Here is a 17,666-nt window from a genome sequence, read left to right as displayed (position 1 = left end):
GGAGACCAAATTTTACATTTTTTGGAATTTTTTTACTATTTATTAAGCCACTTTGAAAATCGCTGATCCAACGGTAGCTTCTGATTTTACTGTTTGGTTAAGCTACCGTTGGATCAGCGATTTTCAAAGTGGCTTAATAAATAGTAAAAAAATTCCAAAAAATATAAAATTTGGTCTCCTAGCACATTTTAATATGAAGATCACATCTAACGGTTTGGATTGATCATTTGGACTTCAAAAATCAGAAAACGACTTGGTTGCACGGGAGACTAGGAACAATCGATTGTATATTAGCCTACCTCTATATATATATATATATATATATATATATATATATATATATATATATAATTAAGAAATGTTCAAAATAATTATTAAAGTTATTGACTTAACATAATATTTATTACAACTAAAAAAAATAGAGATGATATCACAACTTTTTTTTGTAAGCTCACATAGCAACCATGTTATCTAAGGAATAAAATAAATATCATCAAGTCATCATTGCCATGGATTAATATTGTCTAATGAAGAGAGAGAACAATAACATTTGGGAAAAAAAAATGCAATCTGATCAAAATTTTTTTTTCCCACCAAATAAGGAAGAGTTGGGTTCAAAAATGGGAATAGAACTCAATCCCATCTCTGTAAAAATATGCAACCGAACGGTGTTGTGGAATTTTTTTCTACCGGCCTCAAAATCCTTTCAATTCCTATAGGTTTAGGTGCAGCCGAACGCCCTAAAATTTTCTGCTTCCAACAATATATAGAACATGGAATAAGCAGATTTTTTTTTTAATATCCTCACTTAAATCAAAAATTATATTTAAAATTCGTGCTCATGAATTTTTCAACGCACCAGACGGCTATGATATTCATCGACCTCAAATTTTCTTTTGATGGCCTTTGGACTTAAAAGTAGAGGTGTTCATCGGATCCAGTTCAATTGGTTTCAAATCGAACTTAGGAAACTCGGTTTACAGGGTTCGGTTTTTCGATTAAATAGATCGGTTTGGTTCATTTTTTTAAAATCGGTTTAATAGTTTGATTTGGTTATGTTTAGAAATTTTGAAACCGATTAGATTGAATTGACCAAATTTTTTAAACCTATCACCCGTTCAAATAAAACATTCAAAAAATTCAAAGTCACAACATAATTTACATTGCTTAGTTTGGTTTAAAACTGGTTAAATCCAACCGAACAAAATTTAAAAATTCTTTTCTTTTTATGAAAAATTTAAAAAATTAACAAAAAATGTTTATTTTTATGAATAATACTCTATTTTGGTTCTATCAAACAAATTAAAATTTACTTTAGTTTATTTAATTCGGTTTGATTTAATTTTTAAACATTGAATAAAATTTTGATTTATCTATTTTAAATTCAATTTGGACCAAACCAAACTGATGAACACCCTAGCTAATTAAACGACCAACATTTTTATTTTTACTCATTTTTTAAAATATTTTAATAAAAATAATCAGAATTCAGTTAAAATTTTAAAAATACTCAAACTGTGGATTTTTTTCCACAGTCCAGAATTTAAATTCAGAACTCGTGCCGGAATTTAAATTCGGAACTCGCGATTGACAGTGAGGAGACGGGGCCACATGTCAGCTTAATATTACTGTCGATGCTTTGAGGTTGAATGAAATCAAAATCGGCCCATGAAGCCCAATTCAACTTATTTATTTGATTCAACTCAATTCGCATCTTTGTTGATAGGCTGAGGTAAAAAGGCGGGCTCCACCTACTTGACATTTGACTAAATGAAAGGCACATAGCGCCATGCATGGTTTCATTCATCATTTTTTTCCCTTTGAGTCATCTCCATTTCAAACATAAATGGATACCTCATTTCTCATTTTATTTAATCTTCAAAATTTAAACGGCCTGGGCCTATATACTTGGGTGAGCTGTGATTTCTGTTATATCCCGAAATTTTAAAATATTAAATTAAAATTTTTGGTTAATTAAACGATCTTTCAGATTTTTGTCTAATTAATTTTAAAGTGAAACTAAAATTTTGAGATATAATCGAACTATGAATTGAATGTGTACTAAGTTAAGAATTTGAATCTAAAATATAAATTCTATAAATTAATGGTAATTATTCGAGTAGTTCGTGAATTTAAAAATTCGTTACAAGTTCCGTTGAACCATTTAGAAAAGAAATTAAAATTTAATTTGTATGAATGAATAATTGAATTCTAAATAAAAGTATAATTATACGAAGTTATTCGTATAAATAAATAAATAATTGAATTCTAAATAAGAGTATAATTATATGAAGTTATTCATATAAATAAATAAATATATAATTGAATTCCATAATTTATTTATGTATATGAATAACTTCGTATAATTATACTCTTATTTAGAATTCAATTATTTATTTATTCATACAAATTAAATTTTAATTTCTTTTCTAAATTGTTCAACGGAACTTGTAACAAATTTTTAAATTCACGAACTACTTGAATAATTATCATTAATTTATAAAATTTATATTTTAGATTAAAATTCTTACTTAGTACACATTAAATTCATAGTTGGATTATATCTCGAAATTTTAATTTCACTTAATCTAAAAGGTCGTTTAATTAACCAAATTTTTTAATTTAGCAAATTAATTCTGTTTTAAAATTTCTGACAGAAACCATAGTTCACCCAAATATATAGATCCGGGCCGTTTAAATTTTGAAGATTAAATAAATGAGAAATTGAGGTATCCGTTTATTTTTGAAATGGAGACGACTCAAAGGAAAAAAATGATGAATGAAACCATGCATGGTGCTATCTGCCTTTCATTAGTCAAATGTGAAGTAGGCGGGGCCCACTTTTTTACCTCAGCCAATCAACAAAGATGCGAATTCAGTTGAATCAAATAAATAAGTCGAATTGGGCTTCATGGGCCGACTTTGATTTCATTCAACTGTTATTCTAGCAATAATATTTTTTCTTTTATTTGACTAATTTGCAAAATATACAATTATTAAATTTTACGATTTCTTTTATTTGACTAATTTGCTTGAACTGAAGAAATTATGAAGATATTTATCAATAATTTAATCTGTAATATTTTAAACTTAGTAAAGTGTTTTTGATGTTGTTTCAACAAGATAAAAACGTTGGTAACGTTTATAAAACGTTATAACGATTATATCTTGAGAAAACGCTGTGAAACAACTTGATCAAAGTCAAAGGAATAAAAAATATTTGATGTAACGTTTTAAAAAGTTACCAACATTTTACCAACGTTTTAAAACGTTGGTAACGTTTTAATTAAATTTCCAAACTTCAGAAATTCATGTTTTTGATCAAGTTTTTACAAGGAGCAATCGTTGGTAACGTTTTGATCAATCTCGCAGAAAAAGAAAACCTAATTCGTATTTTGAACTATAACGTTTTAACAAACGTCTGTAATGTTTTAAGTCAAATTGCTCTTTCTGGAGCTATGGGGTCTCTTCCCCACTCAACCCAGTTGTCTCTAACATTGCAAAAACCTATTTTCTGTGGGCTTGAGTTCCTCTATTGTTGTGAGAGCTTAAAACTTCAATATCCCTTAAACAACCTCAAATCCACTTCACTAGTCTTGAGTTATATTAGGTTAGAGTGAGCTTTTGAGTGTTTCTCTTGCGAACATTCATTTAGAGACTTCGTTCTCTTCTTGAGTTATCCGTGCGACTTCTCTTGGTTGTAAGGGCTCGCCGGCTCTCATCTCTAGTTGGCCGTGTGACTTCCTTTGGTTGTAAGGGCTCATCGGTTCACAAGTTATAAACCTTTCTCGCTGGGTATAAAAAGACGCACCTAGAAGAGGTTGTGACGCCCGGGAGACGTAGGCCTTTGTTTTGCCGAACTCCGTTATCATCCTGCGTGTCAAATTTATCTAAACTCATCTATTTACTTTTAATTGCAATTATTTTCAGTTTTTTGAGCAATTAGTGGTGCAACTAGTATAACATCAACCTCAAAGCATCGGCAACATTATTAAGCCGACATGTGGTCCCGTCTTCTCACTGCCAATCACGAATTCCGAATTTAAATTTTGGACCGTGAATTTTTTCCACAGTTTCGAATTTAAATTCCGGACCGTGAATTTTTTTCATAATTAAAATTCGGGATTGTGGATTTTTTTTACGGTTTGAGCATTTTTAAAATTTTGACTGAACTCTGATTATTTTTATTAAAATATTTTAGAAAATGAGTAAAAATAAAAATGTTAGACTAAACGGCTCTCTAGACGGTTTGGGCCATGCTAGGCTTATCGGGTCGAAGAAACGCGTAACAAAAAGTTTATCTTAAAACCGACTAACTACTACCTAATTAAGTCTTTTCTCTGACCAAAACCCACGGATAAGTTTTGCCTAATTGATATTACAGGGCTACATGCTCTCCATTTTCCTAAACAAATGTTCTACCTGCACTCCAGCAGTCCAGCAGAATCAGCTCTGATTAATACTCCGTCGTCTCCAGTGCTTACCAGAATTGAGAGGATGTCAACCGTAATTCCGCCTAACTCGCGTTGTTGAAAACAAACGACAGAGGGAGAGGGAGAGGGAGAGAGAGACAAAGGGGGTAAATTGATAAAGGAGAGAGAGAAAAAGGGAAGGATAAATCAAATAATGGCAGACGAATTGAAATCAGACGCTCCGCTGTTTGAGCTCTTATCGACACTTTTACAACAGGTACGCATCAGTGTTCAGTGCGGAGTAAACCCTTTGAAGGCAGGGGCAATTTCGATTAGATATTACGTGTGTGTGTGTGTGTGTGTGGGGGGGGGGGGGGGGGGGGAGAGTTTCGATTAGTTATTAAGACAAAATGATTATTGCTTCAAATTCAATATAGAAATAATGAATATTTTAGCACAATTGGAATTTAAGGGTTTTAATATGAGACAAATTTGACAGTTGATAGCAATAGTATGAACCGCACCTTTCACAGATCTAGTATTCTTTTTTAATGTGGAAGGTTTTGGGGTTTATATGTAATTATGGGCATAGTTTACATGTTCAGAAGAAACAAAATCCAGTTGTTATAAGAATAAATTTTGCTTCTCAATTTTACAAATGAGTACTGGTTGGGTAATTAGTTGTATACTGATGCATATATAAGGCTTATTAATCTGATAAAATAGAATCCAAAACATGTAGGTGGAATCAATAAGCAATGAAGAGGAAGTAGAACTACGTGCTAAGATAGAAGCACTCGGCTTAGAGATTACCAAGGTGCCAGAAAAGCCGGCAAAGCAACTTAATGAGGTAATTAACAGATAATCAATATGTCATGTCATTGCTTCCATTCCATGGATTTGTAGAGAAAAATAGTTCATTATTAATTGTATCATATCTTTTTCTTTTTATTATGATAGTTGATAGCATGGCGAATGTGAATTAGGGTTCCAAGGGAATTAATTGTTCAGAACAATTGCCTGGTCGTGTCTTTTCGTGAGATCCAATTATTATATTGATGCTAATGTTAATTATTGTATCAGATAAGTAGATAACAGTTCATATAATATCAAAGTTAAAGTTAATTTAGTTTTTGAGTAGTGTATTAGAAACTTTGATAATCTCTAGAAGAGCTGGGCTACGGTGAGTTGCGAAGTAAAGCGACTATTTTACTTCACGCTCATATTTTGTGATTTTAAAGTTCAAAACGTAGATCCGAACCGTTCATCTTGTTCTCCATATTGAAATGTGCTTGGAGACCAAATTTTACATTTTTTGGAATTTTTTTACTATTTATTAAGCAATTTTGAATGCCGCTGATCTGAGGGTTCACAAAATTTTACTGTTTTTTACTGTTCACAGCAAAACAGCAGTTTTCAAAAATGCTTAATAAATAGTAAAAAAATTCCAAAAAATGTAAAATTTGGTCTCCAAGCACATTTCAATATGGATTAAATATCTAACGGTTCGGATCGGTCGTTTGGGCTTTCAAAATAAAAATACGGCGTGAAGTAGAAACACATTTTACTTCCCAACTCACCGTAGCCTATCTCATCTCTAGAAATTGTAGTTGAATTATCATCTGCAGGTGAGTAGGTGACCTTACGATGACCACATTTAGACAGTATTAATCAGACTGTACCAAAGCATCTGGGGGTAAAAGTGAGTTATTATTCATATCATGTATCATTACGAGTGTCAATACCTTCCATACTAGGAAAGATCTGGGTAGCGATCATTACTGGGATCATGAGATATAAATTGCAAAATTCAGCAATAATTATTATATTTAAATAATGAAGAAATTATTGTTAGAGTATCTCTACCAAAGAGCAGTTGATCCTCATCACTGACATTGTTAAAATTATGTGGATCTCACTGTACATCTTGCAACTAGAGTTGGTGGTGCATCATGTTATTATCTTGCAAAAGTTGCTATTAATTATCTGATTGTCTTTATACTAGCAAATTGATTAAGATAATTTAATGCACCAACGTTGGTAATAAATTAAGCTAGCTTTAAAATTGATTGTGGGCATCATTAGTTAGAAACTACAAATAAATCTGCAATTATATAGATTTGTTTGCAAATTTGTAGAAATGCTAGGTATCATATACGGGTACAATATGCATAAGTTGAAAAAAAGGACCCTGGTGTCCTCTGGTGATTTGGGCATGACAAGAAATTTTGGGGATTTGAGAGCTTTCAAATTGAATTTGGTGCAATTTGGATTCAATTGGTGGGATTGGGGATAATTTGAGATATCTATAACTAATTAGATTCTATTTCTAAGAATTGTAGAAGGAAAGAGAAGTTGGTAAGAAGAATTGTTCTATGACCTCCAAGCACCAAACTTCTCAGTTACAAATTTCTTAAAGAGATAGAAGAGAGGGTATTTCATAGATAACAGTCTTATCTACCAAAAACGCCTCATATTTCCCAAAATGTCTCAATTGATTACTCAAAATGTCTCTATTCAATAAGTATCACTAAACATCTCCTTTATTTGCATTTTAATGCATTCTTTTTTTTTTTTTGAAAACTTAGTAGTAGCTACCAAGGTTTGTGAGGGGGAATCGAACTCTCGACCTTTGGGTATAACAACTCTAGGGCATTTTCCTAGCCAATTGTGCTACCTCCCCTTTCTCGCATTTTAATGCATTTTCTAATTTGTTTTATATTGAGGTATTTATTGTAGTTAGGTTTGCATTTTTTATTCATAGCCAAAATTGTATCTTAGTAAGATAAAAGTTAATATGTAAAACATATATAGGCCAAAAGGGCATTAAAATGGTACTTAAATTGAAAAAGGTATGCTGGTGTTATTCACCTATACTTAACCCTACTGTCAATACGTTATTTCACATGTTAATCTCTCTTGCGAAATTGCACACAGCTGGAAATAGCTGCTGAGCTGGACAGGCTATCGGCGAAGCTTGATGATGTCGACAAGATGATATCATCGGCTATGGCGGATGACCCGCAAGTAAAATCTATTTTGAGCAGCACTGCTGATGTATGGATGCCAGTAATAACAGCTAATGCTGATGAAAGACGAGAGTTTGCGGGAGCAAGCAGTGAGAATAATCATCAGGAAATGTAAAATCTTTTTAGTTTGAACTTCTATGAATTAGAGTATTGAAAATTTGCAGTACCCATAAAAAGAGAATAAGGGCCACTGTCCTGTGTTTTTTTTTATTTCTTTTACATGATCAGGTTTGTTGTTTAAATTTTTCTGTTTACAAGGGCTTCATGAAATTCATGGCTCAAAATTGAAACATTACAAGTTTGTGCATATTCTGATTGCTCTGGTTGCTGAGTGTGCAATTAACATCTTATCTGAATATGAATAAATTACGAGAATTCTAATTTTCTCAACTCAAAAACTGCGCTGTCCACATATTTTTATTTCCTTTTTTATTTGCTTCTTTTGTTTGTATTTGTTCTCTGCTTGTTCTGCGCCAGAGAAAATACGGAAGCATTACCACCAATGGCTCTCTGGTTTGTCTCTACTTATCCTCTGTCACAATCAAACCGGTAAAATTCCAAGTAGAGAGCTTCAATTTCCATTCATAGTCTCAAATCCATCCAAAATTGTGTCCTACAGCTCTCTAAACCATAAACTTCCTTGTTCATGCAAATTCTCTTATCTTAATTTCCTCCACAGAGAATAATTAAACGAAGAAAAATTAAAAAAAAAATACTATAAAGAAAGTGACAATTAATTACTTCTCTCCCTCCCTCCCGTCTCTGAGAGTCCCCTCTGATAAAACTTGATAGCAGCTATCAAGCTCTCTCTCTCTCTCTTTCTCAAGCGGACAAATACACTGAAAAATGTCTGGACGAAGAAGCTCAAGCTCAGGCAACAATCAAATCCTGCAAGAACTTGATGCACTTAGCCACTCGATGTATCAAGCGCACACTTCGCGCCGCACAGCCTCGCTAGTTCTCCCGCGCACAGAAGACCCCATGGCAGCTGATGTGGCCAAACCCAATGACAAACCGGATCCGGTTCGCTTAGAGAACCGGCCCCGGTCCCGCCGCTTGTCCGTGTCGTCTCCCTGGCGGTCTCGCCCCAAATCCCACCATGAAGAAGAAGAAGATAATAACCTCCTCCCCTCTCTTTCCAAAATCCAGAGCATGCCAGCAACTTTGACAGTTATCGAGAAAACAACTGCTAGTGAGAAGAAAGGCATATGGAATTGGAAACCTATGCGTGCGTTGTCCCATATAAGGATGCAGCGGCTAGGCTGTTTATTCTCAGTTGAGGTGGTGGCAATCCAGGGTTTGCCTGCTTCCATGAATGGGCTCCGCTTGGCAGTCTCAGTGCGCAAGAAGGAAACAAAGGATGGGGCTGTGCAGACTATGCCAGCAAGGGTCTTGCAGGGCTCTGTCGAATTTGAAGAAACACTTTTCATCCGGTGCCATGTGTACTGTTCTGGTGGGGCCGGCACAGGGAAACCGCTCAAGCTAGAGGAACGGCTGTTTGTTCTATCAATTCTTGCCATTGATGCACCTGAGTTGGATTTTGGTAAGAAATTGGTAGACCTTAGCTCACTAGTAAAAGAGTCTGTGGAAAAATTAAGCTCCGAGGGTGCTCGTGTGAGGCAATGGGACATGAAATTTCCACTAATTGGGAAGGCTAAAGGAGGGGAGCTCATGGTAAAACTAGGGTTTCAAATAATGGAAGATGGAGGAGTGGGGCTTTACAACCAGGCTGACAAATCAATCCCCTCATCTTCTTCTTCCTCTGCTTATGCAAGAAAGCAATCAAAGTCCTCTTTTAGCGTTTCAAGCCCAAAGGTATCTCGATCGGAGCCCTCTTTTACCCCAACAAGGGATTTATCTGTTGTCGATCTAAAAGGGATTGATGAGTTTAGTCTTGATGGGCCTGGCCAGGATGAGCCGGAAGCAAAAGATGAATTAGAACTACCAGAGTTTGAAGTAGTTGATAAGGGTGTTGAAGTTCTAGATGAGGTAAGTAAAAATGAGGATAAGACAGATAAAACACAACAAGTCGAAGAAGTCGAACCAGTCGAAAAAGTGGAGGAGGTGCCGGTAACAAATGAAGTTGTGAAAGAAGTAGTGCATGACAGTGCGCATCTCACTAGGGTAAACGAACTTGAGGCCATTGCACAACAAATACAAGCCCTTGAATCAATAATGACGGTTGGAGTCGAGCCCGAGGAGGGCAAGGTAACCCAAGAAAATGAGACAGTTCAGCTTGATGCTGATGAAGAGACAGTGACAAAAGAGTTCCTCCAGTTGCTTGAAACCGAGGATGCCGGGGAGACGGAGTTTGACACGTCTCAAGTCACATCTGCGAACTGGTCAGGGATGGATAAAGAGAATGCTGTCTATATCTCTGATCTAGGCAAGGGACTGGGCCCAGTAGTTCAAACCCGGGATGGAGGCTACCTGGCATCAATGAACCCATTTGATGTAGAGGTCGAGAAAAAGGACATGCCAAAACTTGCCATGCAGATATCAAAACCTTTCATTATCACCGATCAAAACCTCACAAATGGCTTTGAGTTTTTCCAGCGATTGGCGACAGTAGGAGTCGAGGAATTAGGGTCTAAACTTTTCAATATGGCAGCGATGGATGAATTAATGGGGAAAACAGCTGAGCAAATTGCATTTGAGGGGATGGCATCAGTGATAATTAGTGGGAGAAGTAAAGAAATTGCGAGCTCGAGTGCCGCTAGATCTGTTGCTGCTCTCAAAACTATGGGGATGGCAAGCAGCGAAGTAAGGAAACAGAGAATTTTAACTGGGATATGGAATGCAAAAGAGGAGTCGGTGACAATTGATGAGATCTTAGCTGTGTCACTTCAAAAGATCGAAAACATGGCAGTTGAAGCATTAAAAGTGCAAGCTGATATGGCAGAAGAGCAAGCTCCATTTGACGTGTCAGCACTACCAAATAAGTCAGGAGAAAAAGATATCTTGGATTCCATGATACCGCCCGAGGAATGGGTTGATGCTCCCGTTGCAACCGATTCTGTGGCAATGGTAGTTATAATTCAGTTAAGGGATCCACTGAGGCGATACGAAACGGTAGGTGCGCCAGCAATTGCTGTAATTCAAGCATCGAGAGTAGAAGGAAATGGAAATGAGGATGAAGCGAGGTATAAGGTGGCAAGCTTGCATGTAGGAGGTGTTAAAATTCGATCGGGAATAAAGAGAAGCATTTGGGATGCTGAAAGGCAGAGGCTCACGGCCATGCACTGGCTGGTGGCATATGGGTTAGGCAAAGCAGGGAGGAAGAGTGCGAAAGGTGCACTGCAAGGAAAAGGTGGGGCCGATTTGCTATGGAGCATCTCTTCTAGAATCATGGCTGACATGTGGCTGAAATCACTGAGAAATCCTGATGTCAAATTGCCAGAGAAGTAGATGTAGTTAATTCTATTTTAGTAGTGAACTGAGATGTCTGAATTTGGCATTTTATTCTAAATTTGATGTACTTGTACCTTTAGAAATGCACCATTTTTTTTTTTCAAAATATATTGTAATCGGCATGAGTGAAGCTATAGAAAGTTAGTGAAACCATAATTTCCTCTTTTTCATTTTAGACTACTTTTGTGCTCTCTCAAATTCTAAGTGAGCATCTTCTGTAATTCTGGAGGCAGGTACAATTTATATTAAATCCATAACTATTAAAATTGAATATATTTTTTTATGCCAATACAAAATGTTTCTGCCTTAAGGATATGTTAGCTGTACAACTGGCTGCTTATTCATGAAAAAAACATATGAATGGTTGCCGTATACACGTTAAAGTTTTAAATAAAACTGAAATTATTATCTGCCAAAGGCAAACTACACAAGACAGGTCAAGCTCAATACTTGTACAAAAAAAATATATATCAGTTTGATAGAATAAAATTACAGCATCATAAGACTAGATAAGTAGCATTTAGCACTTTTGTATGCAAAAAAGGGAAAAAATAAATAAAATTATACATAACAAAACCCAGATATTGCATAACAATCCATCAGAAAAGATGGAAAAACATTGTCCCTGATGAAGGTGAAAACATTGCTAAGAAATATAATTTAGCAATGTGGTTGGTTAGTATGCGTCAGACCGAGCTATTCAACACAATTGCACATTCATTAGGGAATTTTTTTTATAAATCATAAATAATTAAATCAATTTTACGAAACCAACATGATTAGTTTCTTTTTTTTTTTGAAAAACCATAAGTACCGTTCGGTCTCACAATTGCCTTTTCCTCTGTTCGGTCTCAACTTTTTTTTTTTTCAGTTTTTTCAATTATTCACGATTGCTGCACAATTTCTGCCACAGAAGATCCCATCAATGATAATTTTTTCTCCAGACCGGACCCACCGTTCGGTCTCTATATTTTTTCTCTGATGGAACAACCGCTTTTTGGGTCCGATCTCTATATTTTTTTCTCTGTTTTCATCATTTTTGCAACCGCTTTTTGTTTGTTTCCTATGACTTTTTGTAAATAATTTCAAAGTAAAGATAAAGTAAACTTTTTAATTTTTCTAAAGAAATAATTATTGCTAGTTTGATTGAACAAGTGTTATTATTGGCTCGAGAATTTTAATTGGAGACCGAATTAGGGATTCGGTCTCTATATAATTTTTTTTAATATAAATATCCATCTACTTCCTTCCTCCAACAGACAATTGATTTCTTCTTCTCCACCATTTTCACCATTTTTCAGCTAAAAACCAAGCTTTATCAAAATATTGTGTTTTTACAGATCGGCCTCTGCATTGTGTTGGTAGCTTTCATTTAAAGATTGTAGTAAGTTTATTTTTTCAATTACGATCATTTTTAGGTTGTAAAATTGAAAATGATATCGACGATTGATTGTGATTTTTTTTTGTTCAGATAATGTCTCAAGTGATAATAAACGTTTATCATGGACGCGAAATTTCAGACGCACCGACTTGCACATTTCCTGTTACTAATTTAACGAGTCTTGATGAGCTAAGAAAACATACATATGTTAGCATTCATTTGCTCCCTAGCCAGTTCGATCTAACAATCAAGGCTCGTTTGAACACGGCACCACCTGGCTCAGCAGAAAAATACCAGTTATTTAGCGTAGACGAGGAAACGATATGACACATGATGCTTGAATATGCCACTCCGGTACTGAATTTTAAATTTCTTGATTTAGTGGTTGAGTCAGTTCCAGTTGTTAGTCAGACCAATTATGACCCATATCCGGGTAGTGTACCTGGAAGTAGCAGAGACACAACGGTGTCTGATTCACCCATATATTGTGATGACCCACCCGAAATACCGATAGTGAATGATTTGGTAACTCGTTTTGACGAGCTGAATAATAATACTAGCTCAAACACAAACTCTGACCTTGGTGGCTCAGCTGTTGGGGAAGATGATATGGCTGAAATGGAGCAAATTAAAATACAAGATGTAATGAAGGAGTGGGTAAATTCTATTCCCTTTATTAATCGAGGATGCATCATCATTTTTCGGCATTTAATGACGATGTCGTACAAGGATGAAATATTTTTTGGTTATCCACCCAGAATTGACGGTCAATTTTCAGTGGGACATATGTTTGAATCCAAAGCCGATCTTAAATCCCAGTTGGGTGCATTTGCCCTAGATAATAACTTAGAATTAAAACAAAAATATACCAATCGTACTGGCTATGTAGTTGTATGTAGAGCAGAGGGGTGTCCATGGAGGTTATACGCAAAAGCCATTGAGACGGGAAATTGGACAATTGCAACAAACTCAGACGAGCACAATTGTTACAGTATTGCTTGTAAAGTAGACAGTCGCCAGCTGACTACCAGGATGATTACAGATATAATCAAACCTAGTCTAAAGGAGGACCTGGAGATGTCAATTAAAGCATGTCGATTTGCAGTTAGAAATCAATACAAAATGGTTCATCCTTCATACAACAAGATTTGGAGAGGGAGGGAGTTGGCTATTGCTGATTTATTTGGTTCTTAGGAAAAAGCCTACAAATTGTTACCTTCTCTGCTCGGTGCAATCCAGATGTCTACCCTAGGCACAAAATACGTAATTGAGCATGAACCATCTACAAAAATGGGTATCTGTATTTTCACCCGTGTGGCATGGGCTTTCGGTTCGTGCATTGAATCCTGGCCATATCTTCGACCAGTTATAAGTGTAGATGCTGAACACCTATCCGGCAGGTATAAAGAGAAATTATTCATAGCATGCGCTTATGATGCAGAACAACAATTATTGCCAATTGTGTTCGGGATTGCGGATGAGGAGAGTTCATCCAATTGGGGCTGGTTTATGCAACTTGTATGTGAAATTGTTGTCGGTCCTGGTCGGATATGCGTTATATCAGACTAGCATGCTGCAATCCGTTCAGTGTTTGATAGACCTGATTTAGGGTGGTGTGAGGAAAGGGGTGAAGCAGTTCATCGATTATGTTCTCAACATATTGCGTCAAATGTTTACAAGTTGTGCAAGGACCAAATTATCAAAAAATTATTCAAGAAATTTGTGTGTAATATGAAACCTTGGAGGTTTTATGAGGGTATGGATTTGATAAAATGCAGGAGTATTACTACTCATCAGAATGTCATGTGGTGTGGTAAACGGTTGCAAAATCTCGAAGAAGAGCCTTTGCAACTCCATAAATGGGCACAATGTCATGATAGAGGCCCATAGGAAACCGAGTCCAAGACCATATCTGAAGCAGTAGTAATGGACCATTAATTGAACTTCCTTTATATCTGCATACCCGTGACAACTCACGATACAGGCATGCAAGTACAACACTTCCCCATTTGTAATAGTTATCACCTCGAGGTCCCAAATCCTCCAGAAATTGTAAATACATTAACCGAACGGAGCTTGAATTTGCATCGGGAAATATTATAGACCCGAACAGCTCCATTGCATATTCTCGTGTGTGCCAATTGATTATCTGCTGGTCACTGACTCCATCAAAATCCGTATTTGCAAAATTTGTTCTCAACCATACAAGACGCACATATTTTTGTAAGATTGATATTTTATCATTGGGTAGACCCGAATTCTCCATCTTTTTATAATAAAAATCATTATCATCCCATTCATAACCATCATACACTTCATGTCCTAGGCAATCTAGGATCAATTGTGACCAATTATCATCGGTACATCCAGAGATAGTCTTCCCTGTAAACATAGATGTTAAATAAAATTATACTATTATAAAATTTCAATTAATAACAAAAGTATAAATTAGCAACAAAAAATATTTTACCGGTAACAGATAAGCCCCACAAACAACTAACATCTTCCAATGTCACTGTGCACTCCCCCCATCGGAAGATGAAAACTATTCGTCACGGGCCTCCACCTCTCGACGAGAGCAGTGATCAACCCTTTGTCAATCTGACAATGATGGACTTCGACCATCTAATACAATCCTAAATTCTTCAAATCTTCTTTCATACTTTTGTGGTAGTTAATGTGCATTTGGCAAGCTCCAGTACGCAACCAATGATTAGGCTGAAATGATAATTGTCATGCAAAAAAAAGTTTAATCAAAAATTAAATTTGAATTCAAGAATTTAATAAGTAAATTTAAATCCAAACCGATATTAAACAAATACTGTTATAGTTGCCGCATGTGATTGATGTTATGCATGAGGCAAATGCAATAAAGATCCTTCACCTTTCATTTCAACTTGCATTTTTCACTACAATATAAATAAATATATACAAAAAAATTAACATGCAAATCCAATTCAATATTGACATGCATGACATGCAAACCCAATCAAATATTAACATTCATTCTATTACTTTACATTATTCTACAATTACACTACAAAAATCTAATATACTACAATTACTACATAAACCATTTATTTATATTACATGCAAACTACATACAAATAAATTACTACATTAACCACTTATACTACTTAAAAAAAATACATATAAACCATTTATTTATACTACATGCAAATAAATTACTGCATAAATCATTCAACAATTAGTACATGCATGTACACTAAAAAAAACTACATGCACATAAACCATGCAAATAAATAAATCATTAAACAATTAGTACATCCATGTACACTAAAAAAAACTACATGCATATAAACCATGCATCTACATAAACTATGCAAATAAATAAATCATTCAACAATTAGTGTATGCATGTACACTAAAAAAAAACTACATGCACATAAACCATAAATAAATAATTCAAAAATTACTACATGCATCTACACTAAAAAAAATTACATGCACGTAAACCATACATCTACATAAACCATGCAAATAAATAAATCATTCAACAATTACTACATGCATACTAAAAAAAACTACATGCAAATAAATTACTACATAAACTATTTTTTTATAATACAATTACAACATAAACTATTTATACTACTAAAAAAAATACACATAAACTATTTATACTACAAAAGGAAAAAATTACACATAAACTATTTATTTATACTACAATTACTACATAAATCATTTATTCATAATTGCGGATTATTTATCAAAAATAAAAGAATTAAATACATACCTAATGAAATTTGTAGATCTGAAGTTTTTATTGTTTCTCTTTCAAAAATATACAAACTTATGTGATTATAATAAAAATCACACTAATTATGAGAGTTAAAAAAAAATTTGGATGAAGGAAGAAAGAAAGAATGAAGAATCAAGAAGGAAGAGATGGGGAAGGGAGGCACGCAGAGAGAAGGAAGAAGGGAGCCACGGGTGTGGAGAATAGAGAAAAACTATAGAGACCGAACGGTGGGTTCGGTCTGGAGAAAAAAAAATATAGAGACCGAATGGTCTGTCCGGTCTGGAGAAAAAATTATCATTGATGGGATCTTCTGTGGCAGAAATTATGTAGCAATCGTGAAGAATTGGAAAAATTGAAAAAAAAAAAAAGTTGAGTCCGAACGGTCCGTTCGGTACTTATAGTTTTTCAAAAAAAAAAAAAAAAAAATCATGTTGGTTCTGTAAAATTGATTTAATTATTTATGATTTATAAAAAAAATTCTTCATTAGGGTATCACTAGTAGAAGATAAACAGGTATACTTACAGTTCCGTTAGCAATTTAATGGAGCACAGCGGGAACCTCTGTAAATGGCCATCAAAATAAATGAGAAGCCCATCAAATTGAATCAATCTTTATTGAGCATCAGCCGAACAGGTTTTGGTGGTACAAAAATCAGCACTGTAAATCCTTACACATTGCTCGGAAGTTTGATCTACAAAGCGGTGCTCGGTGCATTTGCAACCATGCCGAGCAAAGTCAAGCGGGTGGCACCATTTGGGCTGTGTCTCGATGCAAAATTAATCGGAACCACCAGAGTGGTGCCAGGGTTGCCGACAATAGACCTGGTGCTGCAGAGCGAGAGCATCTACTGACTACTGGTCCATTTTTGGAACCAACTCGATGATTGTGGTGAGTGACAACGTGCTATGTTCTTGGGATGAATCCGATGACATCAATCGTAATAGGGGGCCACCAGTTGGAGGATAATTCTATGTTGTATTCCTCCTTTATCTTTGGGGGAACATGGGGATTTGTTTATTAAAAATTAGTGCTGAGTTTTTTCAAAATAAAAATGATTGCATTGCATTTTGTCTTTTTCTTTGAGAAGACGATAAAATAGTGTTGATTTAATAAGCGAAGTGTAGTAATAAATATTTGTTGTATTTTTTTCATCTCCAAAATTATATATAAGAGGAAGCATATGATATATTTATGAAGTGATATTATAACTCTTTATAAGACATCTGATATATTTATAAAGTGATATTGTAACTCTTTATAACTTTGATTTTATTTTTTTATTTTTTTGGTGAACTTTGATTTTATTTGTCAGTTGGATATCACAAGTCTAAATATAATACTAATTAAGGTCTTGACATTTATTCAAAAATTTTCAAGTTCTGACAGCTTATTGATCTTCTTCTCTTTTTCTGGTTTTTATAATATATGTATAAGATATATACATATACGGCTGTGGCTAATTTGCTGCCGGTAGCATTTCTGCCGGCGGTGCTGCCGCCCATTTTTTTGTTTTGTGATGTCCAAACAACAAATCCAAACCGTTAGATATTTAATCTATATTATAATCTACTTGGAGACCAAATTTTACATTTTTTGGAATTTTTTTACTATATATTAAGCTGGTTTGAAAACCGCTGATTTCAATGCTGCAGAAATTTACTGAAATCAG

The 17,666-nt window shown here is 34.8% G+C and overlaps 3 protein-coding genes across 3 annotated transcripts in view; 2 read left to right on the top strand and 1 right to left on the bottom strand.

Moving 5' to 3' along the window:
- Positions 1-4,337: 4,337 nt before the first annotated feature.
- LOC144546740 (ecotropic viral integration site protein) lies at positions 4,338-7,748 on the top strand. The gene is made up of 3 exons (XM_078295289.1): positions 4,338-4,689; positions 5,155-5,262; positions 7,350-7,748. Exons 1-3 carry the CDS (start codon positions 4,627-4,629, stop codon positions 7,554-7,556), a joined length of 378 nt encoding a protein of 125 aa, XP_078151415.1. The 5' UTR covers positions 4,338-4,626; the 3' UTR covers positions 7,557-7,748.
- A 146-nt stretch (positions 7,749-7,894) lies between these two features.
- On the top strand, positions 7,895-11,020 carry PMI1 (plastid movement impaired1). Its single transcript, XM_078295254.1, has one exon. It carries the CDS (start codon positions 8,288-8,290, stop codon positions 10,847-10,849), a length of 2,562 nt encoding a protein of 853 aa, XP_078151380.1. The 5' UTR covers positions 7,895-8,287; the 3' UTR covers positions 10,850-11,020.
- A 289-nt stretch (positions 11,021-11,309) lies between these two features.
- Positions 11,310-17,666, bottom strand: part of LOC144546726 (mitochondrial phosphate carrier protein 1, mitochondrial-like) — a 32,862-nt gene continuing 26,505 nt past the window's right edge. The window contains exon 7 of the transcript XR_013508868.1: positions 11,310-11,515. The gene's annotated coding sequence lies outside the window, so the exon portion shown is untranslated. The remainder of the gene's footprint in view (positions 11,516-17,666) is intronic.

The sequence above is a fragment of the Carex rostrata genome, chromosome 2 (genome assembly GCF_964058835.1).
Source record: "Carex rostrata chromosome 2, lpCarRost1.2, whole genome shotgun sequence".
Classification (NCBI taxonomy): Eukaryota; Viridiplantae; Streptophyta; class Magnoliopsida; order Poales; family Cyperaceae; genus Carex; species Carex rostrata.
Note: the sequence above shows the minus strand (reverse complement) of the source record. Positions and strands in the feature narration are given on the sequence as shown.